The 24,319-nt window shown below is 43.1% G+C and overlaps 2 protein-coding genes across 2 annotated transcripts in view; one reads left to right on the top strand and one right to left on the bottom strand.

Moving 5' to 3' along the window:
• Positions 1 to 122, bottom strand: part of INTS7 (integrator complex subunit 7) — a 36,886-nt gene extending 36,764 nt beyond the window's left edge. The window contains exon 1 of the mRNA XM_039567956.1: positions 32 to 122. Coding sequence (XP_039423890.1) covers positions 32 to 122 — 91 coding nt within the window. The remainder of the gene's footprint in view (positions 1 to 31) is intronic.
• DTL (denticleless E3 ubiquitin protein ligase homolog) lies at positions 105 to 23,975 on the top strand. The gene is made up of 15 exons (XM_039569925.1): positions 105 to 166; positions 305 to 430; positions 1,261 to 1,359; positions 1,689 to 1,750; positions 1,842 to 1,962; positions 2,439 to 2,504; positions 3,644 to 3,759; positions 4,447 to 4,520; positions 5,448 to 5,551; positions 6,501 to 6,605; positions 8,574 to 8,686; positions 12,196 to 12,285; positions 14,051 to 14,186; positions 17,936 to 18,798; positions 20,279 to 23,975. The coding sequence occupies exons 1-15, from the start codon at positions 121 to 123 to the stop codon at positions 20,345 to 20,347; spliced, it is 2,190 nt and encodes a 729-aa protein (XP_039425859.1). The 5' UTR covers positions 105 to 120; the 3' UTR covers positions 20,348 to 23,975.
• The last annotated feature ends 344 nt before the right edge of the window (positions 23,976 to 24,319 follow it).

Below are 24,319 nucleotides of genomic sequence, written 5' to 3'. Positions count from 1 at the left end.
ACAGGAGGCGGGCGCGGCGCGGCGCGCTCGCCGCTGGCCAATGGGGGCGCGCGGCGCGCTTGGCGGGCCGGTGGTTTGGCGGGAGCTGGCGCGGCGCGCGCCGGCCGTGTTCCCGTGGCCATGCTGTGCCGCGCGCTGCTCCGCCGCGCCGCCGCCGCGCCCGCCCGTGAGTACCGCGCCTTGCCGCGAGTACCGCGCCTTCCCGCTCACCCTTCCGGGCCCGGCCGTGCCCGGCCGCCTCGCCGCTCCTGGCCCCCGAGCCTGTGGCGTCTGGTGCGCTCACTGTCCGTCTGTCCCATTGTAGGTCCGTCCTCAGCGCTTCCCCTGCAGCATCTCTTGGAGAACTACCAGTGCAGACAAGAAGATGACCACCTGTCTTACGGAGAAACGGGAATGCCGGTCCCTCCTTTCGGCTGCACCTTTTCTACAGGTAAAGTCACCTTCTGAAAGCCCTTTTGGGGGGCAGGGTATGGGCTCTGCTGTCAGCAGAGTTCCTTGTTTTAAAGTGAGCTGATAACAGTGCACTTGCTCCTGCACGTGATAAACATTGGCTTGTGGTGCTCCTAGATATACTGTTGGAAAGTATTCCCTCATAGAAGCAACTGCAAAGCATTTATTTTAATGTGTCTTTGTTTCGTCTGTGTCTGTTTCAAGGTATGTCCTCTTGGTGACAGCGTGAGGCTACATAGATGAAAGACTGGGCTTTGTTCAAAATACAGGAAAACTATAACAGGGTGGAGAACATTAGGTGGAAATCAGAGGTGGATGGATGTCACCAGGCAGTTAAACACAGCGTTTCCCCATGATGGGGGTAGGAGTAAGCAGTGAAGCTCCCGGATCTTCAGGGCAAAACTCTTTCATTCATTGTACTCTAGTTTTGGCATGAGATTTTACTTTTCTCCAAGGTGGCTTCCTGCTTTTCCAACTTAGGTCATGGAAAATGCTGGAAGCTGTAGATGATATTTACTATAGATAGAGAAAACGGTAACTAGAGAACTATTATAGCTGGTCAGAGAGGCTCAAAAGTTGCTCCTGGAGCCATTTGATTGCTCATGTATGGTCGTTCCTGAGTGGAACATCCAGAAAAAATGCTTGCCAGTATTTCTGTATTTTAACATTTAGGTTGCCGTGTAAATGCTGTTTATTCCACAGACATATATTTGCTGCATTCCCTATTTAAAGCATCTGTGGCCTTTCACAAAGAGCATGGGCATGATTATGTATTAGCTACATAATATAATACATTTCAATTTATTTCAGCCCCAAATTTGGAGCACGTACTGGCAGTTGCAAATGAAGAAGGGTTTGTTAGACTGTATGATACTGAAGCACAGACCACCAGCAAGCTCGTTTTTAAAGGTAAATGTTGTATAGAAGGTGATCTTCATTTGATGTGACAAGTATGGGATTCGCTGGAATCAAAGAGAGCTTTTTGCAAGTTCTTAAAACATAAATTACAATTTCAGTACTTAAATCCTTCCATATACTTAGCTGAGTCTTCTTTACAAAGCAGCAGCATGCATGTGCTCTTCAAACAGCAGTAGTAGATGAATTGTTCTGTGTTGGTTTTCATCCTAAGGCAAACTGTTGACAAGATTTCTGATTTCAGTGTCTGATGTCGTTTAGTCTTCTGCAAAATATCATTCTGCGATGCACTGAACTAATCTTGGCTTTTGTTTTCTTGTTAGAATGGCGGGCTCACTCAAATGCTGTATTTGACCTTGCCTGGGTGCCAGGGGAACACAGGATTGTAAGCAGTCTTTTGCCATCTAACTTTATTTTTAATGATTTCGCAACTGTGTACAGAAAATGACTAAAACTTTTTATTTTTCCCTCTGAAGGTCACTGCTTCAGGAGACCAGACAGCCAAGGTGTGGGATGTGAGAGCTGGCGAGCTTCTTGGCATATGCAAAGGTCACCAGTGTAGCCTCAAGTCAGTTGCTTTTTCTAGATTTGAGAAAGGTAAATGTTGATATTCCCTGTTGTCTGTTTTTTTCCTTCTTCTTTCCCCTTGGCGATGTACTTTAAGGGCTCAAAAAGGGCTTTGGAAACTGACAGGTAGAAATAGCACAGGCTGACTGAGCAGTGACCCAGCCAGTAAAGCAAAACTGCCTTTGTTGGAACTTGATGGTGTCCTGATCCTAAAATCTGCACATTTCTGATCTGGGGCAAAGATAAGATAGGATATCTACTTCCATACCTAAGTGTGTGAATATGCTTTTCATGGGCTGGTTTCTCTAGTGGGAGTGAGAAAAGAATAGCAGGAGTAAGGAAGCTAGTCAAAAAGCATGGCAAAACAATAGCCTGAGTTTTGTATTTCCAGGACTGGTATCCCAAGTGTTGGGACAGAAGGGCCAGAGGTACATAGATGGCATTGTACTGCATTCAGTTAATTAAATTAATGCTTTTGGAAACTAATAACACTCTTTTTCTCTCAGCTGTCTTCTGTACTGGAGGCAGAGATGGAAACATCATGGTTTGGGATACCAGGTGCAACAAGAAAGGTAAATAAACTTTCAGATATGTACCAAAAAAGCTTGGTGTCTCACATGAAAGTCCCGCTCAGATGGACTTGTTGGACTGACACTTTTGATTACAATATAGGCAGCAGAGGAGTCTCAGATAACTGTACTGCTTTAGTACTGTGAAAGGATGGAATGGGTATCTCTGCTATGCATAATACATTTTTCCACTTTACAGCAGTCCCAGATTTGCATCATGATACACAGGCTGGTTTGATAATTCCCTGTGTGTTGGCAAGGAGATGAGGGGGTACAGAGTGCATCCCTGTTAGGGCAGCACAAAAGCAGATGAGATGGGAGAGATTGCTTAGGTCAGAGCCATCCAGAGGGGTGAAGAAAAGCTGGGAAGGTTCCTGCCAGAGTAGGAAGGAAGGCAGAAAGTGTAGAAAAAAAGGAGCTTGTGAGTGCTGGCAGCAATGAATATATTGTGGGAACACCTGCTATAAATACGGTGTGAGCTCATTCTGCTCCTCTTTCTATTTTCTGGAGCTTTTCCTTCTCTAGCCCCTTCCCCTTATGCCTTTTCCCAGTTCCCTGCCCTACCACATCAGTTTCTTTGCCTGAACATGTCTTGCTCTTCCATCTGTCCCAGATTTCCTGGCTTTTCCAAACAGGCAAGTGGAGGAAAAGAGTGACTCCACATAACTGAACTGGAAGGTGTAGGAAAAAAAAAAGTAGAAAAGTGCATCAATCTAGTAAAGGAGCACATTTCATAAAATAACAGACAAAAGGCTAGACAGAAAATTATAAAATAGAGTGGAAAAGCACTGGAAACCTTCCAGTGAGCACAGTTCTGCTTGGGATGAGATGGGTTGAATGCTCCGGAGCAAGATGTAAGATGTGAAAAACAGACCAAGGGGTGATGATTGCCAAAGGTAGCCTGCCTAGATCAGTTTTGCCTTTGTTGTCCATGCTGCACTGATCTCTGTAATTTTTTGCACCATGTTCTTTTCACTGGTTTTGTATTTAAGTAACAATTTTTTCTTTTCAGAATACAGTAATGACTTTAAAGGTTAGCCTCAGCCACCTTTTAGGACCAATTCCAAGTTGATGTCTGTTTTATTAAAGTGATAAAAAATTGCGTGTAAACTACTAACTGAGATGTCTTTGATTTCTTTCAGATGGCTTCTACAGACAGGTGAATCAAATCAGTGGAGCACACAACGTGGCTGACAAGCAGACTCCTTCCAAACAGAAGAAGAAGAGGCAGAACCTGAGAGGACTTGCTCCCTTGGTGGTAGGTATCTGGGGAACAAACAAAATGTGTCTTCTGAGGACAGTGTTGTTCACAGAATTCTTCCTAATTAAATATAGTGAGAAATATGTGGCTTGTATGTGGTAAATGCTTCCATTTATCTTTGCAGAGATAGGTTTTTTTGTCATGGTCATTTGCTGTGGCTAATTTTAGACATTGTTTAGTTGCCTAACAACCCATGCATCATAAAAGCCAACTTTGGGCAAGTGCTATGTGAAAATACATCTTGTTTTTTGTTTTTTGTTTTTTTTTTTTCCAGAGAGGAAAGGAGTGGCCAGCATTCCATTTTTGAGGGGGGAGATATGAAGGGTTGTAATTTTTTTTTCCTGTCTTTTTTTACCCCCCCTAATTTGACCAAACAAATTACTGCCTTACTGGAGTAAGACTTGATCATTTTTAATATATTAAACCTTGTGATGAATGCAGCTCTCTTATCTGTGACTTGAAAGGTGTAATCTCAAACTGCTGCCCAAACACTTATCTCTCAGTGGCAATTTCACTGGTGGGAGTGTTCAAAGGATTGTTGTGTCCTAAGTGACATCTGGTGTTTCTAGGTTCTCCTGCCCGGCTAGAAGGAGGTTTTCCCTGCATTCACATGGCCTTGAACTAAGCAGCAAGATCTTGCTGACCTTAAAAGAAAATAAAGTGCTTTTTTCTTTTCTTTTTAAGGATTTCCAGCAGAGTGTAACTGTGGTGCTGCTTCAGGACGAGCATACTCTGATCTCTGCAGGAGCTGTTGATGGGTAAGGAGGGAGGATGCCTGCTTTCCTGCCTATTCTGTGTGCTCAGTGGTGTAAAAAGATACAGACATTTTTTCTCTAAGATCAATCAGTGGCCAACAAGGCTAGAGTTACTGCTAGGTGGAATCAACAGCTATGCTGTCAGCTTGCATTGGCTTTACTTCCTTGCTGGAGATTGCAGCACTGGACAAATTGTGCATATGTGGTAAACACTCATTTTACTGTCTTAGCTATGGGGCAGAATGACAGCAATTCTTATCTCTCTCTCTGTTCTCGTGGACCTATGAGACCACACACAGACAGACTATTGTTAGACAGCCTTTTTGGATGTGGGTGGGTGGTCAGGGCCTGGATATGTGTAGGTGTGCTTGAGAAAACGTTGCTTTGAGTTACAAAAGATTCATTCTCTTAGGTGCCAGATCTCTTGCAGCATCTTGGAGCTCAAGCAAACTGTCTTATTGATTAGCATGGAAACCCTCTTGGACTCGATTCTTTAGCAGCTTCCATGTGGTCAGAGCCTTTCTGAGGCAGATAAGATTGACTCTCCTGCCTATGGTTCATGACAGAGACTTGCTCCCAAAGAGCAAGGGAAAAACTGGAAGACTTGATTTTTAAAACTGCAGACTAAAACTACTTGTCCTAAGTATAAAGGCATCCTTGTATTTCCTTTTACTAGTTGAAGGAAGTTGGCTTGTAGGCTCTTGTTCTGTCTTGTGTTAGTTACAGAAGGCAGTGCTGCCTCCTCACTCACGGCCAGCAGAGGAATTGTTCTGCTTTCAACATCGCTCTGCTCTGCTTCTCAGTTGTTGTCTCCTTAGCACTGAACACTCCTCAGTCATGAGCAACCTGACTTCCTGTGCTCCTAAAAGGCTTTATCAGCATGGCAAGGGAAATTTGGAAGCTGAACACACTCGTGCTTTTCTATTGCAGTGTGATCAAAGTGTGGGACTTGCGCAGGAACTACGCCGCCTTCCGTCAGGACCCGCTGCCCATCAGGTCTTTCTGCTACCCTGGAACCAGCACTCGCAAGCTTGGTAGGGCACTGGACATGAATTTGTTAGAGTGCAGAGTGAATTTAAGAAGTACTGCAAGTGACATTTCTTATCCTTATAGCCAATTGTTGATCACACTGGAAAACTCTGCAGGGTATTTTGATAGCCAATACCAAATTTTCAAGTTGAAGAGCAAACATCCCCAACTTTTGTATCACTGCACCAATGACGAAAACTAGCTAAAGTTTCAGCAGTCCATTTTCTTAAACAGAGATGAGGAACAGTAGAGCTCTTGATGAGGAATTTAGCTAGTCATTTTGATACATGAGTAAAATTCAGATTGAACTTCCTTTGCATTATAGCTTGCAAAGACAACAGACTGGACGGGGGTTTTGTATTTTCGCCTCTTGAAGCTGTTATCAAAAACAGTACCACACTTGTTCGTGTTTCTCTGTCTTCTTTGTGCCTTTAATGCCTTACAATGCTCTGATACAACACAGTAATTCCTGATGACTTGTCTAATCAATGTGGTAATGGTCAGCATCAGTCCCAGGAACACGAGGGAAATCCTTGAGCAGGCATTTGTGAAATAATTTGCCTGCAGGGAAAGATTTTTCTTGAACCTGAATCACTAGAAAATCAGAGGATGGTTTATTCTACAAAAGCATGGGGGTTTCTCTTTATTTTTGACCTCCACTTCTACTATTGGTTGTTCCTGTTATCTGTTTGAAACGATCAAATAAATCACTTGCCTGCTCTGAAGGTGCAATTCCTTTCTAAATACCACCCTGAATCCTCATGAGAAAATGTGGGTGTTATTCTAGAAACATTTCTTATTCAGCAAGTGCTCTGTCAAACATAGAAACTTTACCATGAAAATCTCACAGATGTTACAGACCCTTTCCAAATTTCCTTCTCTGGGCATTTCTTTGAGAATGTCTCTTTTCCAATTTTTTTTTTCCTTATGAAGAACTTCTCTCTTTGTCTGTAGGATATTCTAGCCTGGTTTTGGATTCCACTGGTGCTAATCTCTTTGCTAACTGCACTGATGATAGTATCTACATGTTCAATATGACAAGTTTAAGGACCACTCCAGGTAAGCATGATATCTGTGGAACTAGCTCCAAAAAACCAGATGTTACAGAGTGTAGAAAGGCAAGTTTGTCCCTCTGACATAGAGAGACAGGGACCAAGTTCTACACTTAAGAGGAGGCCTATTCAATGCTCTTATCTCTAAAGCTATGCAGGAGAGATCCATATTTTTTGTTAAGCCATCTACATGAAATTGATAGCACAAAAACTTTTATGAGTGCAGGTACTGGTTCACCCAGACAGACTGATGGTAGTTTGCACATTAGCTCTCGTTATCCAGTGAGGAATGGCTGCTATCCAGCCTGAAGCCAGTTTGAATCTTTTCCTTACTGGCAGTCACTGATTTGTCAGACTTCTAGCTATGAATCCATTAAAAGTGATCACCTGATTACTTCAGATATTTTAAGGTGTCTTTTAAATTTAACTTCTACCACAGTTTCTGGGAGAAAGGATCCCCAGCATATTGAGAAGTTTCAGCCTTTCGGATTCCTTCAACTCTGCGTCTGTGACCTTTACATGCAAAAGATGGCCCAGAGCCTTTGGTGCACGAAGCTGCTTTGTCATAGGCCAGTGGCCACTTCCCAGAAAGTGGCAAAACTTGTTAGATGCATTCCAGCCAGACACATAATTTATTTTCCATTGCCTTTTCTCAGTGTCTCAGTTAACTGAAGTTAAATGAACAATGTGTCCTACTGTCTGCTCTTCAGGAAGGCAGTCTGGTGGGTGGGAATGCTTCCAGAGTGGAAGAGTGCTGCAAGTAGTAAATATTAATAGCTTGGTTGTTGAGGCTAACCCCGTGTGTCACTGCCGGCTGCTCTGTGGGAGTGGGCTGCCCGGCCTGTCCTCTCATAGGAGCAGGCTCTCGCCAGCGCAGCCCTCGGCCTCCTCATGGAGCTCTTGCCTCACGTGTGCAGCCGAGGCGAGCAGTCTCCATGGCTCCAGCTGCGTGGAACTCGTGTGCTGCGGCTCCTCGGAGCGCTCCCGCAGAGGGCAGCGCCCGCCCGCCCTTGTGCCGCTCTCACTGCGCCCTCACCGCGGCTGCAGCCGCTCTTATCCAGCGCTGAGGCAGCTTTGGTTCGTCAGGAAATCCTCCTGGAACAGCACTGGCTGCCTGGTTTGGGAAGGGATTCGCTGTCTGGTGGCCACTGCACTGGGAGAGCTGTGGGCAAAAAAATTCAAAGGGTGTTTTGGGGTCTCACAACTCTTCAAAAGCCACTGAAGGCAGCCACGTGTCCTGTGGGCTGTGGATTGTTTCCTTTTCGAGAGCCATTATTAAAACAGGGCTGGAGGAGAGGGTGCCAGCCCAGCCTGGGGCTACACTGGGTAACTTGTCCTTTGTGCCCCACGAGAGGACAGGACATGGTGCAGCCAAGCCCTCCAGATCCACACTCTGCTCTCATGCCAGCTGAAGGCCCTTGTGGTTAGTGGGAATGTCAGCCATTTGGGGTGATGGTTTCAAGGCTTTAGCAAACACTACCGAGGCTTTAAATACAGGAGAGCATGACTGACAAAATGCAAGTTTTGTTGATGAAATAAAGCTGCTGGCAGCTGGAACAAGGAGCAGCCAGTGCCTTTGTTGCCACCTGGGTGGAAGAAGGCCCTTGCTGTGGGACTGCCCTTGTTGATGTAGTGGCACTGGTGGTGGCACTGAGGGAGGAAGAGACAAGGAACCTGAACCAGAGTAGGGGGGCAGCCCAGGTGATGGCTGAGCCTGCCTGTGTTATGGGTCAAGCTAGAGCTTTAATGAAAGTGCCGTTGCTTTCTTTGGGAAGCCTGAAGGGCTCCAGCTGAATAATAAAAACTTCCTGCTGCCAGAGCCCCAGAGCAAGGGAGCAGTGCAACCACTTTCTCCAAAGGATATGTGGCTAGGCAGGAAAAGCCTGTAAGATCAGCCCTCCTTGCACAACTGACTGCAGGGCTGTGCATTGAGTGGGGCTTTTATTTATCTTTTTATTTTGTTTTCTCTTCACAGTGGCTGTTTTCAGCGGACACCAGAATTCAACCTTTTACATTAAATCCAGCACCAGCCCAGATGACCAGTTCCTGGTCAGTGGCTCGAGTGACTGCAATGCATACATCTGGAAGGTGAGGCAATGGGGGGAGACCCAAGCATGCAGCTTGGAGCTGCTTTTGCCTTTCATGTTCACATAGAACCCTCCTTGCTTCCCAGTCCTGCCCCAAGCAGCATGGGGTTTCCTCCTGGCATGTTGTGCCTAGAGCGTGTATGTTGCTGTCAAGGCTTTATGTAATTGTTTAATGTAAAACAGAGCTAACCTCCTGCCATTGGTACGTCTCTCATCGCTGCTGCTTGTTGCAAGTGCTGTTCTTAATCTGGTTTTAATGGGCATTAAAATCCTCTTTCAGTCCTGTTGATTCAGGCAGCTATGACAAGTAGGCAGTTCTTAGTTCATATTTAGCAGTGGAGCACATTAGCAGAAACCTGAAAGTTGAATTGTTTTAAAGGGCACTCTTTCCCTCCACCTCTCCCTTTTCCAGCTCCTGCCTCAGCCATAGCATTTTCTCATGCCTAATTTACAGTAGTTAAAGCCTTTGTATTACAGCAAGGGCTCAGGCAGAGCCTTCAGCAAAATTCCAAAGCACTGTCTGACAGCTGAGAGGCTTCGTCACTTAACATTTTGCAGTGATGTGTAGGAATTGCAAATGTCACCAAGGTAATAGCAGGCACCTCAGAATAAGGCATGCTTTGAGGTCTGTTCTCTGTGTTCCCCAAATGGGAACAGAGTAGAGTTACTGAAGTAGAATAGACAGAAACCACAGGTGACTGCCTTTTTCAGGTTTGGGATAATTTTTAGGGAATGTTGACTTGTGTATCCATTTCACAACGAATTTGAAAGTAAAATGCAGACCTCTCAGAGGAGAGGGTCAGCCTGCTGAGGTTGTGGTTTGAGCATGTAGCCTCTTTAATTTGGAGAACACTTGTAAGCAGCTGGGTTGCTCACTCAGTAGAGGCAGGAGTGTGGTAGCGTGACTACTGTGCCAAGTGGTGTAATTTTAACCTTCCTTGTGTTCCATGCAAGTTCAGCAAAAATGGCTGTGTGAACTTGAGTTGCACACTCTGCGTTCATGTTTTTTGATACTTTCTTGGAACACAGGCTGGGACTCAGTTGAGAGTATTCGAGGATGTCATTATATCTCAAAATTTAAGCATTTAGGTACATTTAAAATGTATTAATGTACAGAAGGCTTGTGTTGCTATCGCATATGAGTGACAGATCATATTGCATATTTATAAAATAAATCATCAGACAATTACTTTTATTTTAATCCTATGGTCATATTAGAAAGTGGGACTTCCAATGAATTTGTCTCTTCCAAGATCTGTCATATTCAGAGGCTTCTTAGTTTAAATGTTGGCAGATTTGACTCTGAAACATATATATCTTTTCATGGCATGAAGACTTACTATACTGTGAAAAAAAAAGTGGTTAGATGTTGCGTGAGCAGTTAACAGGTAACATTCTAAAGACCTTAATGAAGAGCTCTTTCTGTAGCTAGAGAGGAATGAAAGGCAGAGGAAGACCTTTTCCATTTAGATGATTTCTTTGAGAAACTTTAGCATCAGTGCTAAGTTTGTGTTTGGGTGAGGAACACTGTGGATAGAAATTATTGCTGACAAGGATGCTGTTTGAGTCTGTTTTCATATGTAAGTCACTTCCAGGCAATGAACGCTTCCTTTATTGTGTTGGGTTTGGTTTTTTTTTTTTAAATTAGAAGTTTATTAATTAATGAAATCTCACTCTTGAACAACTGTTAAGATTATAAAAACTGAAGGGCAGAGAGGTTTTTCTCCACGAAGATGGCACCTGGGGTGCCTTCCTGGTAAAAAAAAGTACTGTTTGTAGACATGTACTTCCATTGTTCTTTCAATCCTTTGATGTGGATCACTCCCAGGAAACCGTATCAAGTTATGCTTTGATTTGTCCCAGCCCTGGAATGTACGTGCTTCTGTGCCATAGGGTGCACAAAACCATGGACACCATTCTATGCTGCCTCTTGAAGATGGATGTAACAGCTGTGAGGAGAGCAACTAAAAAAAGTCTCATTTCCTAGGTTTCTCTTTTTAACCTTTCCACAATAGGCCTCACTTCCCCAACAATATCCTGCCAATTCAGGCACAAAAAGCAGCCTGTGCCGTGGCTGATCCTGACTTAACATGCACAGACTGGCCGACAGTCTTTTGCCAAACACAGTGGACACAGCCATAACTCTGCACTCTTCTTCCCTTCACAGTAATGTGAATTGGGTGTAGTTGATTTAATTTACACTGCTATAGTGTAAAACCACCGTGTCCTAGAAAGAGTAATTCCCTTCTGCTGCTTTCCTTCCAGCAATCAGTGGCTACTGGACCACTGTTGTGTCTGTTATGAGTGTATAATAGCAAGACTGCTGTTAATTGTAAGTCAAGGTGTTCTCTGCACCAAGATCTGTTGTTTATTCCCTAAATAGGGATTTAGTTTCCATGGCATTGCATGTTTTGGCAGTGAAGGGAATGCTCTGACCAAAGCATTTAGTGGATATTTAGTCAAGTGCTTGCCTCTATCATGCCATGGGAAAAAAAAAGCGTCCTGTTAAGATGAACCTGTTTGTATCAGAACAACTTAAGTTCTGAAGCTGGATATTCAGCTGCAGTTTTGCAGACTGTTGTAGATGATGTTCCACAAGAGAAAAATATGTGTAAATCAGAAGCCTTTCTTCCATCTTTGAAACCTATATGTAATGTCTACTCCTTTTCCCACATAGTAAAGGATCTGTTCATTCCTTTAGTCGTTTATGCAAATCCCCTTGATAATGTCACATCAATGATGGTGACTCACAGCTCCAGAAAGGATTGCCTGCTGAAAGCAAGCAAAGCTTGGACAGAATCTGTGTGTGTGTGTTTTCTTCTTTGGGCCACTTAATTCTGGCTTCAGCTCTGTCTGTCACTTACAAGAGCTGGAGTCGAAGATAAGTAGCAATACTGTAGAACAGGAGAAAGATGTTTATGAAGAGTGTGAGAGAAATGGAGATCAGTTGAATGAATGTGGGTGATTTAGAGAGCTTTTTTATGGACTCTTAAGAGGGTGTCTGGTCCAACTGATTGGTTGGAGGAGGAACAGGCACTTGGCAGTTGCACAAATGCCAGTCCTGAAGCCAGTGAAGGTTCATCTATGGGATTTTGTTGGCAATGGTTTTGGTTTTTTAATAAAACCATTGACCTTTGATTGGGACATTGGTAAAATGGCAGCAGAAACTATTTGCCTAACCTGATGCAAAATATGACCCTCCCAACATTTAAGCATCCTACCTGGAACAGGTAGAGGTACTTTAAATGCTTGTGTCATGTTTTGGGCTGACAACTCAGGAGTCAGAATTCCTGTGTGTAGCAGGAATTGAACAAGTTTCCATGAACTTCTGCTTAGGGCTTCCTCAGTTGTTGCCTCATGATGACAGGCTGAGAGCATTTGATTTATGCATTTCATACAAGAAAGATGGGAAGTATGCTTCCCAGGTGGGCTATGGGGTCTTTTCTTAGAGATGTATATTAGCCTGTGTGCCTTCTGACTGTTTGCTTGTTTTTCTGTGGAATTTTTAAGGTTTCTGAGCCCAGCCTTCCTCCACGGATACTCCTTGGTCACTCTCAAGAAGTTACCTCCATTGCTTGGTGTCCTTCAGACTTCACTAAGGTTTGTTTTCTGTCTTTACTGTGAAACAATAGATGTGATGTGACAACATTTGCTTTTCAAAATGGCAGCAGCATTTGTTGTTTTGGGAGGAAAGTTTTAGCCAATTACTTCTAAAAATGTTCATTTAGGGGACAGTAATCCGACTGTGTCGTATGAGCACAATGTATCAGAACCTTTTTATTACTTTCAGATGATTTAGGCTGAGAAGTCCTAAGAAATTGCAAATCAGCAAAGACTTCTCCTGATAAGATCGTGATACTACCTATAAGAGACAAAAAAGTGAAATAATTTAATCAGGGCTTTCATAAACCAAAGGCTTGTTTTGTTGTTCCATACTCACATCTTCCTTTCCCCTGACCATTGATACACCTGCTAGTCTTGTACAGAGTGGCAAGAAGTTTTGAACGCCTTTTAAAAACCATATGGACCCTTTTCAAAAAACATTGTGACCTCTTTTCAAAATCTGAGCTGTTTTTACGACAAAAAGAGCCTCCAGTGATATTGGGTCAGTAATTATGCACCAGGTATCACTGTAAGGAAAACAACTGAAGTAGGAAGTTTGTTCAAATGTTTGGCCTAGCTCAAAACTAGAAATAACCCTGAAAAATCCTGAACAATGTCCTAAGAGTTTCTTCCACCCCACAATATTAAAGAGGTCAGCTGCTTTTCCTGGCTTGCAAGGCAGCACCAGGGCTTCAGAAAAGCATTACAGTGTAGGAGGTTGGAAGTCCTGCAGGCAAACATGAGGAATTGTTCTAGTTTCATAAGAGGCACAATATGAGAACTGGCATTTCAGATGAAACCTGTGATCTAGAGGTAGTCCAGCATCCTGATCGTGATGTGTTGGAAATGCAGACCAATTCAGCCTTTCAAACTGTTACTGACACAGGGAAGAAATAGTCAGCCATTGTTCAGATGCCAAAAATGGAAAATGTGGTGCTAAGACATGTCAGGAAGCTGCTTGGTGTGATTTGAGAGGCAAGGTTGCTTTCTGTAGGGACAACATTGGTGTGAAAAAGGTCAGAGTAGAGACACTTTCCCATTCAGATTGCTGTGAACTTTCACCCCAGCATTTCCTTTTTCTTTCTACTGATTCCCTGTTGAGTCACCAGCTAATCTGCCTGAACAGAGCCATAAAATGTGGGCTAGATGGGTGGTGCTCCTTCGGTTGGTATTCCAGAGATCCTTTTGGAGCACGTGATGCTGTGGCAGGGCTCTAGACCAGTGTTCCTGGCAGAGCTGGGTTCTCTGCCAGATACTGCTGACATCTGACTCTGAAGAGATAGCACAGCTCATGCAACAGCCTTCCAATGTCACCTTCTCGGTGTGTTGCAAATGTTTGTCCCCAAGCAGAAGATGTCCTCAGCAGCAGAGGCAGATCAAGATGCAGGTGCAAAAAGGAGCATGGCTGCTTTTGTCTACCAAGGGATTGAAATCTCAAAATGTGCCATGACCCTTGCTGAGCAGACTAGTGTCTCTTAACACAGCCATGTGACACAAATGGTTGGTGGTGACTGAGATTTCTATAGCAGAAAGACATGGATGCAGCAGCCTTGCCTGCTTTAAAGCAAATACTGCTGCCTGGTACAGTAATGAAACAGAGTTGGGTTCCTTTCATTGTTTAGTGGTCAGTCTTGTACCCCTTCAGCCAAGCTTCACCATCATTCATATTGGCATGCTGTGTTGGGTGTAGCTGCTCCAGTTCACTCACCCAGTGATCCGTAGGATGTGCCCTGGTTACTCTAACACACAAATTTATACTTAGATTGCCACGTGCTCTGATGACAACACTGTGAGGATTTGGCGCTTACGACGTTGTCCTGAGGAGGAGAAATCAGTACCCAGAAAAGCCAACTTGGTGGGCTGGGTCACTCAGAAGAAACCAGAAGAACATGGAGCAGGTGAGGCCCCTGAGCTATTTTGCTCTGCAACATGGCTGCTGAATTTTGTCTTTTCTCTGTACCGGCGAAAGCCTTTGGCTTGTCTTATTAACCTTCTGGTTAACCTTCTCATATTGGGCAATAACTCATATAGCCAGACAAGCACTTCTACTTGTAAATACATCTGCCATCAACAGGACAGGCTGGCTGAAATAGCTTACAAGTATTGGCAAAGTCTGTATGGCCAGACTGCAAAGCAAATATTCATTGACACAGCTTGTTGGGCAGCCAGATCTTCAGTGGGGTTCAGCAGGGTTTGATAATTGAACAGCCAAAGGAGATGTCACCGTAGCAAAAACTCACACTTTTTCTTTCTTTATATCAAATAATAACTGAGAGCAATAAGATCATATGCTTTTTCCAGTTTGCTGGAAAGGGCTGGCAGCACATACACAGCCTTGGAACTCAGAACTGTTTGTTTCTGCCCATAGTTGAATCATGGACAAATTTCTCAGGTGCAGTTATCAGTATTGTGTCTCCTTCTTTGTCTTTAGTCAGTGGTACTGACCATATACAGCCAAATGCTCTGTAGTGAAAGTACTTTGAAAAAACATGTAGACAATTGTGATGGTTATGATGTCCCAGAATTATTCATGTGTTAAGTCTAGTGAACAAATGCTGTACCTTTCTACAAAGCCTGGGCACTCAGACAAGCTGAGCAGCATGCTCTGAGCTAGCAAGCAGATGTGGGCTCTGTAGAGAAGGTAGTCACTAAGCAGGTAGTACCCTAGACCAGAACAAAGGAACCCCAATCATAATACTACTTTTAATTTGTCTGAAAACTGCATTTTGTTGCAGTAGAGTAGGTGAAAGAAGAACTGTCGTTCCCCCCCCCCCCCTCCAAGTGAAGTAAGATGAGCTTCTCTGCAGAGTAGCTCTGGAACTAAGAATACAATAGCTTCCCAGCAGCTGCTGCTGTGACTTCCTGCATTCCACCTATCTTTTCAAGCCACCCTCCAAATGAATTTCATCTTGGCTAACGCAAATAAAGGCTGAAGGTCTCCAAATCCCACTAATGGGATAGCATTACCTCTAACCTTTCGCCAGTGAGTAACAAGTCTAGCAGGAAGTTTGCAGGACAATAGGAGGGAGAGTGCCAGGTCCACTCCATAGCTGGTAATTGTTTTGCATGTGCACACGCTCTTCCTCAGAGAGGGCTCAAAAATCCCTTACATGTTTCAGAAAAACAGAAGTAGGCATAGGTCTAGACCAGAAACGTGAAATCTAAAGTATCTTATACACTAAAACTTTACGAGTCAGGTTTGGCAATAATACCAGAAAAAGTACTTATTTCTCCTTGCTCTTGCTGCATTAAAGCAACACAGGAGGGAAGAGGAAGTACACAGACACTGCAAACACAACAGCAGGCTTCCTGCTGACCTTGGCTCTTGAGCACAAAACACGTGCTGCTAGAATATAGGAGTTATCTGCAGAGACTGATTCAGAGCTGGCAAACAGAGTACTATTTCAGACCTGCTGGGATGAACCTAGTAGTTCCCCACCCATTTTTGTGGAACAAATTGTGAGATTGAGGTATTGATTGTTGACCTATATCATCAAGTGTAGCAAGCAGAGTTTCCTTTGGCAATTACTTTTGTGGTTTCTTTAAGTTGTACTACTTTCACTGTGGTTTCGTATAACCAAATTTCTGGAGCAGGCCTGTGTGTGGACAATTTGTGATTCTTAAATCTGGAGAATGATAATACCATTCTGCAAGATTTGTGGCAGAGAAGGTAGGAAACATCCAAAATAACCTGCTTTGGTGTGATGCAGGTTGACTGCAGGTATTTGCAGTATTGTATTACATGCAATGACAGCATAAATGGAAACAGCTTTAATCTGGCTTAGTAGAAGCCTGAATAATACATGAAGCCTTAGAAAAAAAAGCCTGATCTTCCTATTCTTTATCTCAAATTTGTGTTTGCTTCTTGTCATGACACTCATCCAGTTCCCAGGATAACTTTTTTTCCATTGTCCAGTGTGTCCACAGTACAACTTTCAGACTGGTTTGGGATTCAGAGTGTTCATACCCAACTAGTCATGCAATATTTCTGCTGAATGAATTTTTAATGGTCATTATGGATCAAGAATTGCTGAGGTTGCTACTTTCTTCTCCCTCTAGGAGCTCAGATTTTTGAGTGCAACTAATTTCCCAGCTGAGTTATTAGTGTCTCGTATGTCCTCATTAAACTAAAGATTAGGAGAAGAAATCTTGACAGTTACATTCTCGTAGTCCACACTGAAGTAAGTTGTTATGGACTAGCATATTTTATCAGGAAAGGAGCCTTTAACTCTGTTTTGTGTGTTGAAGTTATTTGTAGTGGGATCCTTTAATATGGGGTCCTATTCAATTTTGTTCTAATGCAGCAGTACGTGTATTTTGGATACTAGATAGATAATACAGTGAAAGGAAGGATCAGAAGAGGCTTAGTATGGTACATAACCAGTCATGTAGGTGCTCACTCAATATGTTGTTTGTGAGACAGCCCAGCATAGTGAAGAAGATGGCAGGTTATTCACACTAGACTTCTCACTGTTCTAATGAAGTGCTAGTGCTGAGAGCAGGGAGTTTGGATTAAAGCACTGGTATACACCAAATGTTTAGTGCTCTCGTGCACAGGGTAACTTAAGGCACTACCTTGTTTAATTGCATCAGCCTGAGTTAGGTGAATGAGAAAACAGGCATCTTACAAACCCACTAATGTTCTCTGTTGGAGGGGGCTGGAAATTAAAAAAAAAAATTAAAAATAAAAGAACCCTGTCTAATATTGCTGCAGACCAAGATCTTTGCTATGTATGATTCCCACAGTTGTTAGTGAGGTCCTTAGGCCCATACTTATGACTGCTGTTTCCTGGGTGTTCAGAACTTCTCTTTTACAAGCAGAGGCATTTATATCTTGGCTGGTAAGCTCAAAAGCCACTGTGAAATACCTGTTTGAGAATCATTTGTTTTAAAGGAATAACTTACTACAATGACAGATTTTATTTCCTTTGGAATATAAGTCCTTGTTCAGGAGGGGAAGAATTTCTCAAACTTCCCTGGGTGTGTTAAATAACTACTGTCTCAATTCTGATACAGCATTGCAGAAAGTCCTCCAGCAAAAAAGATGAGAGAATGAAAATATGTCTTTCACTGTTCTCACACTTTAAAAAAATCTTTAAAATATGCAGCTAGTAATACCTGACTAGGAGCATTATTCACATGGTGGGGCATCACAGTGTAAGGCTTCCTTGGAACTGTAATTAGCTGTGGGACCTGCTTACAGTACCTTTGTCCCTCAGCTCGGTTATGCAGCTGTTAAAGATGCAGGGCAGGTGGGGATCAGCCTTTTTCCCAGGAAGCTCTCTGGACTGAACCAATGCAAAGCTCCAGCAAGGCTGGATAAACTTGGAAGATTCCGGATTTGTTTTGTCTGTTTGTTTTGGCTGTAGCTCATGTAAGAGAGCTTATTACTGAAGGGATAGATGGCAGACATTACTCCAATGTACTGTATTATACTTTATCAGTGTGATACAGGATTTTATGAAGGACTTGTACTAGTTTAACTAAAATCAGAGGGATTTATACAACTTCTTAGTTCAAAAGGGTAGGTCTGAGGCACATGGTCAGCACTGATTCCTCTCCTGGTTGGAAGGGGTGTTTTTAAAAGGACTGTCCTTACTCTGCTGTTCTGTGTTCCTCATCAGACTACTTATTTCTCCCCTCTTAGGGCGACCAGCCAGCCCACAGAGCACTCCTGCCAAGGCCTTGACAGCGGGCAGCATGTGCATTTCCTCGCCACGGCCCGCTGCCTGTGCTCCCACTTACTCTGGAGACCTTCCGCTGCCAACCAACACTCCGACAGTCGCTGTCAAAACCCCGACCACCACAGCCTCCACCCCAGCCAAGCCCCCTGGAGCCAGCCTGTGTGCCTCTCCCAAACTGATCCCTTCCTCCAAAATGTCCATCAAACATTGGGTTACAAGGACTCCGTGCTCTTCTCCTCCGGAAGTGGAGAAAAAGGCTCCTTCTCCTAGAAAAGCCCTGGCAGAAGTCCCCCAGGGTCTCCTGGAAGCTGCTTGCCCTCCCAAAGTCCCACACTCACAGTTTGAAAAGCGTGCCAAGAGAAGGCTTGACTGCAGCAAGGAGGGTGATGCGGGGCAGAAGTGTCTGCAGGCCTGTAGCTGTGTCACTGAGCTGGACCATGCAGCTAAGAAATCCAAGCTGAATTTATGTCACTTGGTTCCAGACCAAAAAGCTTCTGATGAAGACTCTCTCAGCCTGGCTGACTTGGCTAACGACCATGAAAGCTCCAGCCACAGCCCAAAAGAGCCTTCCCTTTCTGGAAGCCATATTAATCCATCAGGCATTCAAACTTCCCCCCAGCTTTTCAGATCTCCACATGGGAAAGACACTGAGGTAGTAGATAAAGAGAACAGTTCTCCTGAAAGAAAAAATTGGTTGTCTGCTCTGGGAGAGAAGCTACGGACTGGCAGAGCTGGCAGCCAGAGCACATCAAACAGCCCCCTGTCATCCTGCAGTCCTGGTGCCAAAAGACAGGAGTCTGTGGCAGTGGCCACTTCGCCAAAAACTGTAAGTAGGGCAGCCAACAACATTGTCATGAAAGAAGTTATCCTTAGCTGCCTCTCTCCCCTTGTTTGTTCTCTCCTGCTCAGACACAAAGAACTACCTGATCCCTTAGACTATGGACAAAAGGGATGATTTCTGGCCTAATAAGCCAGATACATTAATGCTTTTATCTACTAATCCCCTCCACCCAGGAACAGAATTTTTATGATGTGTCCTTCATTTTCAAGGGACTTAAGGCATGCAGGAGCTCAGAGATCTTTGCGGCTCCCAGCTGGATGTTTGAAGGATGTAGCCGTCATCTTAAATACAGCTGTACTCTGAGAGGCACAATAATGCCAACAGCTTTCCTGGCAGATCTCCTGTTTATGTGTTCACCATCACATCTGCCTGTTTATGTTACTGGAAAGCTACTTAAGCACTGGAAGAAAGAGCTAAATTCTCTGCCAGCTCAGGTAGCAAAAGAATTTGTTACCCACGTTAAAACTGTGGGGCATTAAATAATGCCTTCAGTTCCTTCAGTGGAAAACTGGCAGAAAACAAGAGCTGTGCAAGAGTCAGAGGGCAGGCTACCTACATCATGCTACTTTTGGTGTACAGGAAGCCTGGCACAGAGCTCATCCTAGGATCTGAAATGAAAGTTAAGCTTATAAAGCAGCTGAAAACGTTGGCCTGAGGGTTTAACTAGGAAATTACAATTACATTTTTTAAAACAAACCAAACTTGTCTCTGAAACTGGACTCCCAGTGTCTTTGACTGAGTCTTATTTCAGTAAATGTTAGGTAAATTTTCAATCATCAAATTTTAGTTGTACTCTCAATTGAATATCGGATGCAAGAAGTTGTTGCCGTCATAGAGGCTTCTTTCATTTACCTGTTTTCATCGCTTCCAACACTTCTATCAGATATGACGTGGGCAAGCCATCACTCCTTAAGTTATTCATAGCAGCTGTACTTTTCATGTCATGGCTGTACCAAGAAATCGTGGCTATAGGAAACCTACAGCTACTTGTGACTACTTGTGCTTCATGCTGTACGTGTTTAAACACCAGAGAGATTTGCCCTGGAGAGAGATTACTATAGAACAATTATCTTTTCTGCCCAGTATGCTCTGGTTCAGATTTTGGGATGCTCCTGTGTTGTTCTCATAGCCTGAGGAGATGCCAGGAATACCCAACAGCATTCCTTGATTTTACTGTATCTTGGAAATCTGCAGCTCTCTTACCTGCTGTAGGGAAGCTGAAACTGCAGCTGGAGTGCATTTCTCATGGCAGTGGGACAACCCGAGGATTTAGACAGCATCTCCTGTAGGTACTAAGCCTCCTATCAGTGAGACAGATAGTTATAAAGAGCCTTTCATTTACTCTCTTAGTTGGGAAGCCGAGCAAACTGGAACGATGATGGAAGGGAGACTTTGAGACTCCTGCAGCATATGAACTGTTAACCTAGAAGTGTTTCATGTTGGTTTTGGTTTTATTTCTTGCTAGGCTTCAGCCACTTCCGTTTCCATGAGGAAGATCTGCACATACTTCCACAGGAAGCCACAGAGTGACTGAAGCAGCGTGCAGTGGTTGCACCTGAGGGGTGTTGACACCGAGGTATCAGGACCAGACCTAACAATGCCAACAACGATGCACCAGGATTACACAATTTGTTGTCAGAACTTCACAGACTTGAGGTTTTAGTCTTCCTGTTTTTAAAGTTGTTAACAGTTGAAGTCAGCTGAGTGTGTAAAATACACACAATACTTACTCATGGTCTCTTTCTGACTTAGGGTATGTATTTTCTTATAAACAAGGTGGTTTTTACGTGGCAACTGTTCTAGTCCAAAGACAGCAACAGCTCTGCTGTGTATTGTTGACAGGCACATATAGCTTGTTAGTTAATGTTACTAATCTGCTGTTCAAATCTGCTTCTACTTAAGAGTAGTGTGTAAATCATTACACCCTCCTGAATGTGTGTACAGAAACTTACTGGAGGTACAGCTGAGCCTCTTCATGCCAAATGGCATTTCTGCAGTTACTCCTCTAGCAGTGCAATGACTGCCTGCTTCCAGCAGGGAAGTTAGCAATGTGTTAATTAAATATAAAAAGCTTTTAAATACCCCATGTCCATCTGATGGTGACTATGATGTAAGAAGAGACAAAGTATAATCAAGTACGTAATGCCTGTGCTCCCCTTGCCATCCCCTTTCTTCTCCACTCTGGAAACTACTGTATTTATCTACTTAGCTGCCTCTTGAACCATCAGCACTACAGCTCTTGAGACCAAAAGTTTACCACTTCTATGAAATAAAATACTGGTGAGGTGTGTTAGAAGAATTACTTTGGTCTATCCTAAATAGGCATCCCCTAGCAGCCCATTGCCAGTCAGCTCTTACAGGTTCAGCCTGTAGCAAAGGCATTAGTAACTGCTTATAACATACCTGCATAACACTTTTATAATACAGTAGTTACAAAATGATACCTTATAAACTGGGAGAGAGGCAACTGACATTTTAGAAAGCACTTGAGAGCGTTTACGTATTAATTTTAAACGCTTTGCCATTGTTAGTCATCCCTGGTGCTGATAGAACATGGTCACTGAAATGAGATCACTGTCCTGCTAGCTAATGACACTAATTTCTCAGCCAAGCTTTCCCCAGGATCTTCTAGTAGAAGTAGGATCTTCTGTTAGAAGAGCCTCATCTTAGGTTGGAGCATTTACTCTGTTTTCTAGTGTAATAGTTCCTGTGAACTGCAAAACCAAACCCTCTGAATCCCTAGTAAGTTTCTCTACTGCAGAAGAATTGAGGTATTTGAAGGGGATAGGATCCCACTAACTTATGTTTTCTATCCTAAATTTTAACACCTACTTCAGAGTAACATTGGAAAGCAAGGTAGCCGAAAGGGATTAGAAGGAAACATGCTGGTCTGTATTTTATGTGGTAGATTGTATTTTGCAAGGAAATAAATTACTTGAGATAAAATGGCTTTTGTGAAAGGTCTGTTACAGCTACAAAGCAAAAGTAGATGTGTAGTGTGCTTTTTAAAAAAAGAGTAGTTACTATCATGTTGCATCTTTTAGCAGAAGCACTCGGGTACGAATAGGGGCCAGAGCAGCTTTCTCTTGTTTACTGAATTACAGGCCATCATCCTATGAAAGTCAATGTAGTGCTTCAGGCATATTTTTATAATTCTTCTTAAAAAAAATTGATTTTTAAAAAGTGATTATCTGAATAGATCTAGTACCTTAGGCAAAACAGGAATATAAAAAAACCTGCTTGTTTAATTTTAACCTACTTCTGGATATTGAAGTAGATGGAAGTAGTAGAAACATAACCTAAAATAAGTAGGTTTGGGATTTAATTCAGTCTTAATTTTAATTATTATAGTGGCTGTGTGGGGTACAACCTGCCTTGCCTACAACCAGATTTTCATGCAGGATTCTTCCATGCAGTTTGTAAAAAACATTGCAGAATAAGGAAATCTGAACCCTATTGAAATACATGAGAGTCATCAGACACTTCAACAATAGGATTTCATCTTTCTCCACTCTTCCACAATATTTTCCTCCTCCAGAAATGTTCTGCAGCCAAACCATTATCTCCTGTATCTTGTAAATGACTACCTAGAGATGATATACACTTATGGGTTACCACTTGGATGAATAACATTCTGTGGCCATGTGAGATTTTCTTCTTTCAGATGGTACTTGTTTAGTGGAACAACTTGCTTTGTGGACCACCAGGCATTAATTTTTTCATCTGAAGCTCGTATCAACCTGGTTCAGAGTCTAGGAGAACTAAATAAAACGTATTTTTTTATGTCCAACTACCTTGACCTTACTGTGATAAAATCAAAATTGCAAAAGCACAGAAAAATTGCTGATACAAATCCTATGTCGGGGTTCAGAGTACCCAGTACTGCCTTTACCTGAGAAGCTTGATAAAATAAGCATCCAGAGAGCTGCTTTGTATTGTTTTTGGCCAGCAAGCTATACCTCTGAATTTTCTTTCCGATACCTCTGAATTTTCTTTCTTTCTAAAGGATTTACAGAAACTCTGACCTCCATGTTTTACAATCAAATTAAGCCTTTTAAGGTATTATTCCCAAATCCTACATATGTATGTAAATCCCACCTTAAGTATCTTACAGGTTTTTCCATGCAGATGATAGTGCTTCCTGATGTCTTGTCTCTGTCCTCGGTGTTCACCCTCTAACTGCCAAGTGCGATTTGGAACTGACCACAGCAGTTTCTTATGGTGCTGCATCCAAGAGCTGTTGCTGCTGCTCTGTTGGAAGTTGTGCCTCTCCCTGCTCAGCTCTGAGCAGCCAACCAGTTTGGATTAAGGGCAGCTTGACAGCGACTGGGGCTAACCCTGCTCGGCAAAACTGAGCAGGCACTCCCAGGATCTGTACAGATGCATGGTCAGCAAGCCTGGGCAAGCATTTCTGCTGGGAACAGCACTCACTTCACAGTCCCTTGGGGAAGCTAACTACCAAGAAAACCTAAAATTTAATTGCCTCAGTTCCCTGCCTCAGCAGATAGTTGTAGACCAAAACCGTGGAGGGGACTGATGTGAGCGTGTGGGGACAACATTGCCACCAAGGGGACTGTGCTGTCTAACTACCTCTTGATGTGTAGAGCTGGCCACTTCTTGTTGGTCAGGGAGTGCTTGAGTCTTCCTCTGGCATGGTTGTTTCTGCAGCCACTGAACATGGCTGAAATCTCCAGTATGGTGAGTGTCCACACCACCTTGTAAACTGAGGTGACAGAAAAACGCACTACTGTGGCATTGAAAAATGTTCTAGTTGCTCTCTGTATGTGGTATATAATTTCTTAAGTTCTGTTTAGAAATAGATGCTTTTCAGCCAGGGATTTGCCAAAAGCATTTGGTAGCTGGGTATTCAAGGGTTTGTGTGTGGCTCTTTTAAAGAAGCTCCTCAAGGTCAAATATTAAGAGTTTTTCATCACCAATATTTTTTTGCCAGTAAATGGGAAATGGTGTTCATCTTCAGGTCCACTAAAATCAAATTTCATTCTTTCCCTCCTGAAGCTGACCTAAACAGTTTTGCAAGTGGAAATTACCACCCTCTGTCTCTACACAGAACACAGAACCCAATGGTTCATGTTTTTCCCTCTCTCTGATTTATGTATGGCCCAGTGTACAATAAATAAAATACATCCTGCTACTATACAGCATCCATGTGTTGTCCTTCAAAGAACAGCTTAACCCAAAACAAACTGCTCTTCATCTGCACTGCGCAAAATGCCAAATACAATGCAAAGCATGGATGAGGGGAAAGCAAATATGAAAAAGTCCATATGTAATTTAAAATTACTTAAACATTTCATGTCAATTGTTTTATAGAATAATGCGGAGTTGATACGAGGATAGCATGAACCCAGAAGGGAAAAAGCAAAATTATACTCGATGATAACCTTTCAATTTTAAGCCACAGTCTGAATTACATATTTTTTTAATCAGAATAACTAACTTTCCATCTTAATTTGTGCATTATGGAAAAATTCCAGGGACTAGAAGT

Source organism: Corvus cornix, chromosome 3 (assembly GCF_000738735.6).
Source record: "Corvus cornix cornix isolate S_Up_H32 chromosome 3, ASM73873v5, whole genome shotgun sequence".
Taxonomy (NCBI): domain Eukaryota; kingdom Metazoa; phylum Chordata; class Aves; order Passeriformes; family Corvidae; genus Corvus; species Corvus cornix.
The sequence above is the reverse complement of the archived record's forward strand: the minus strand, read 5'-3'. Positions and strand labels throughout refer to the sequence as shown.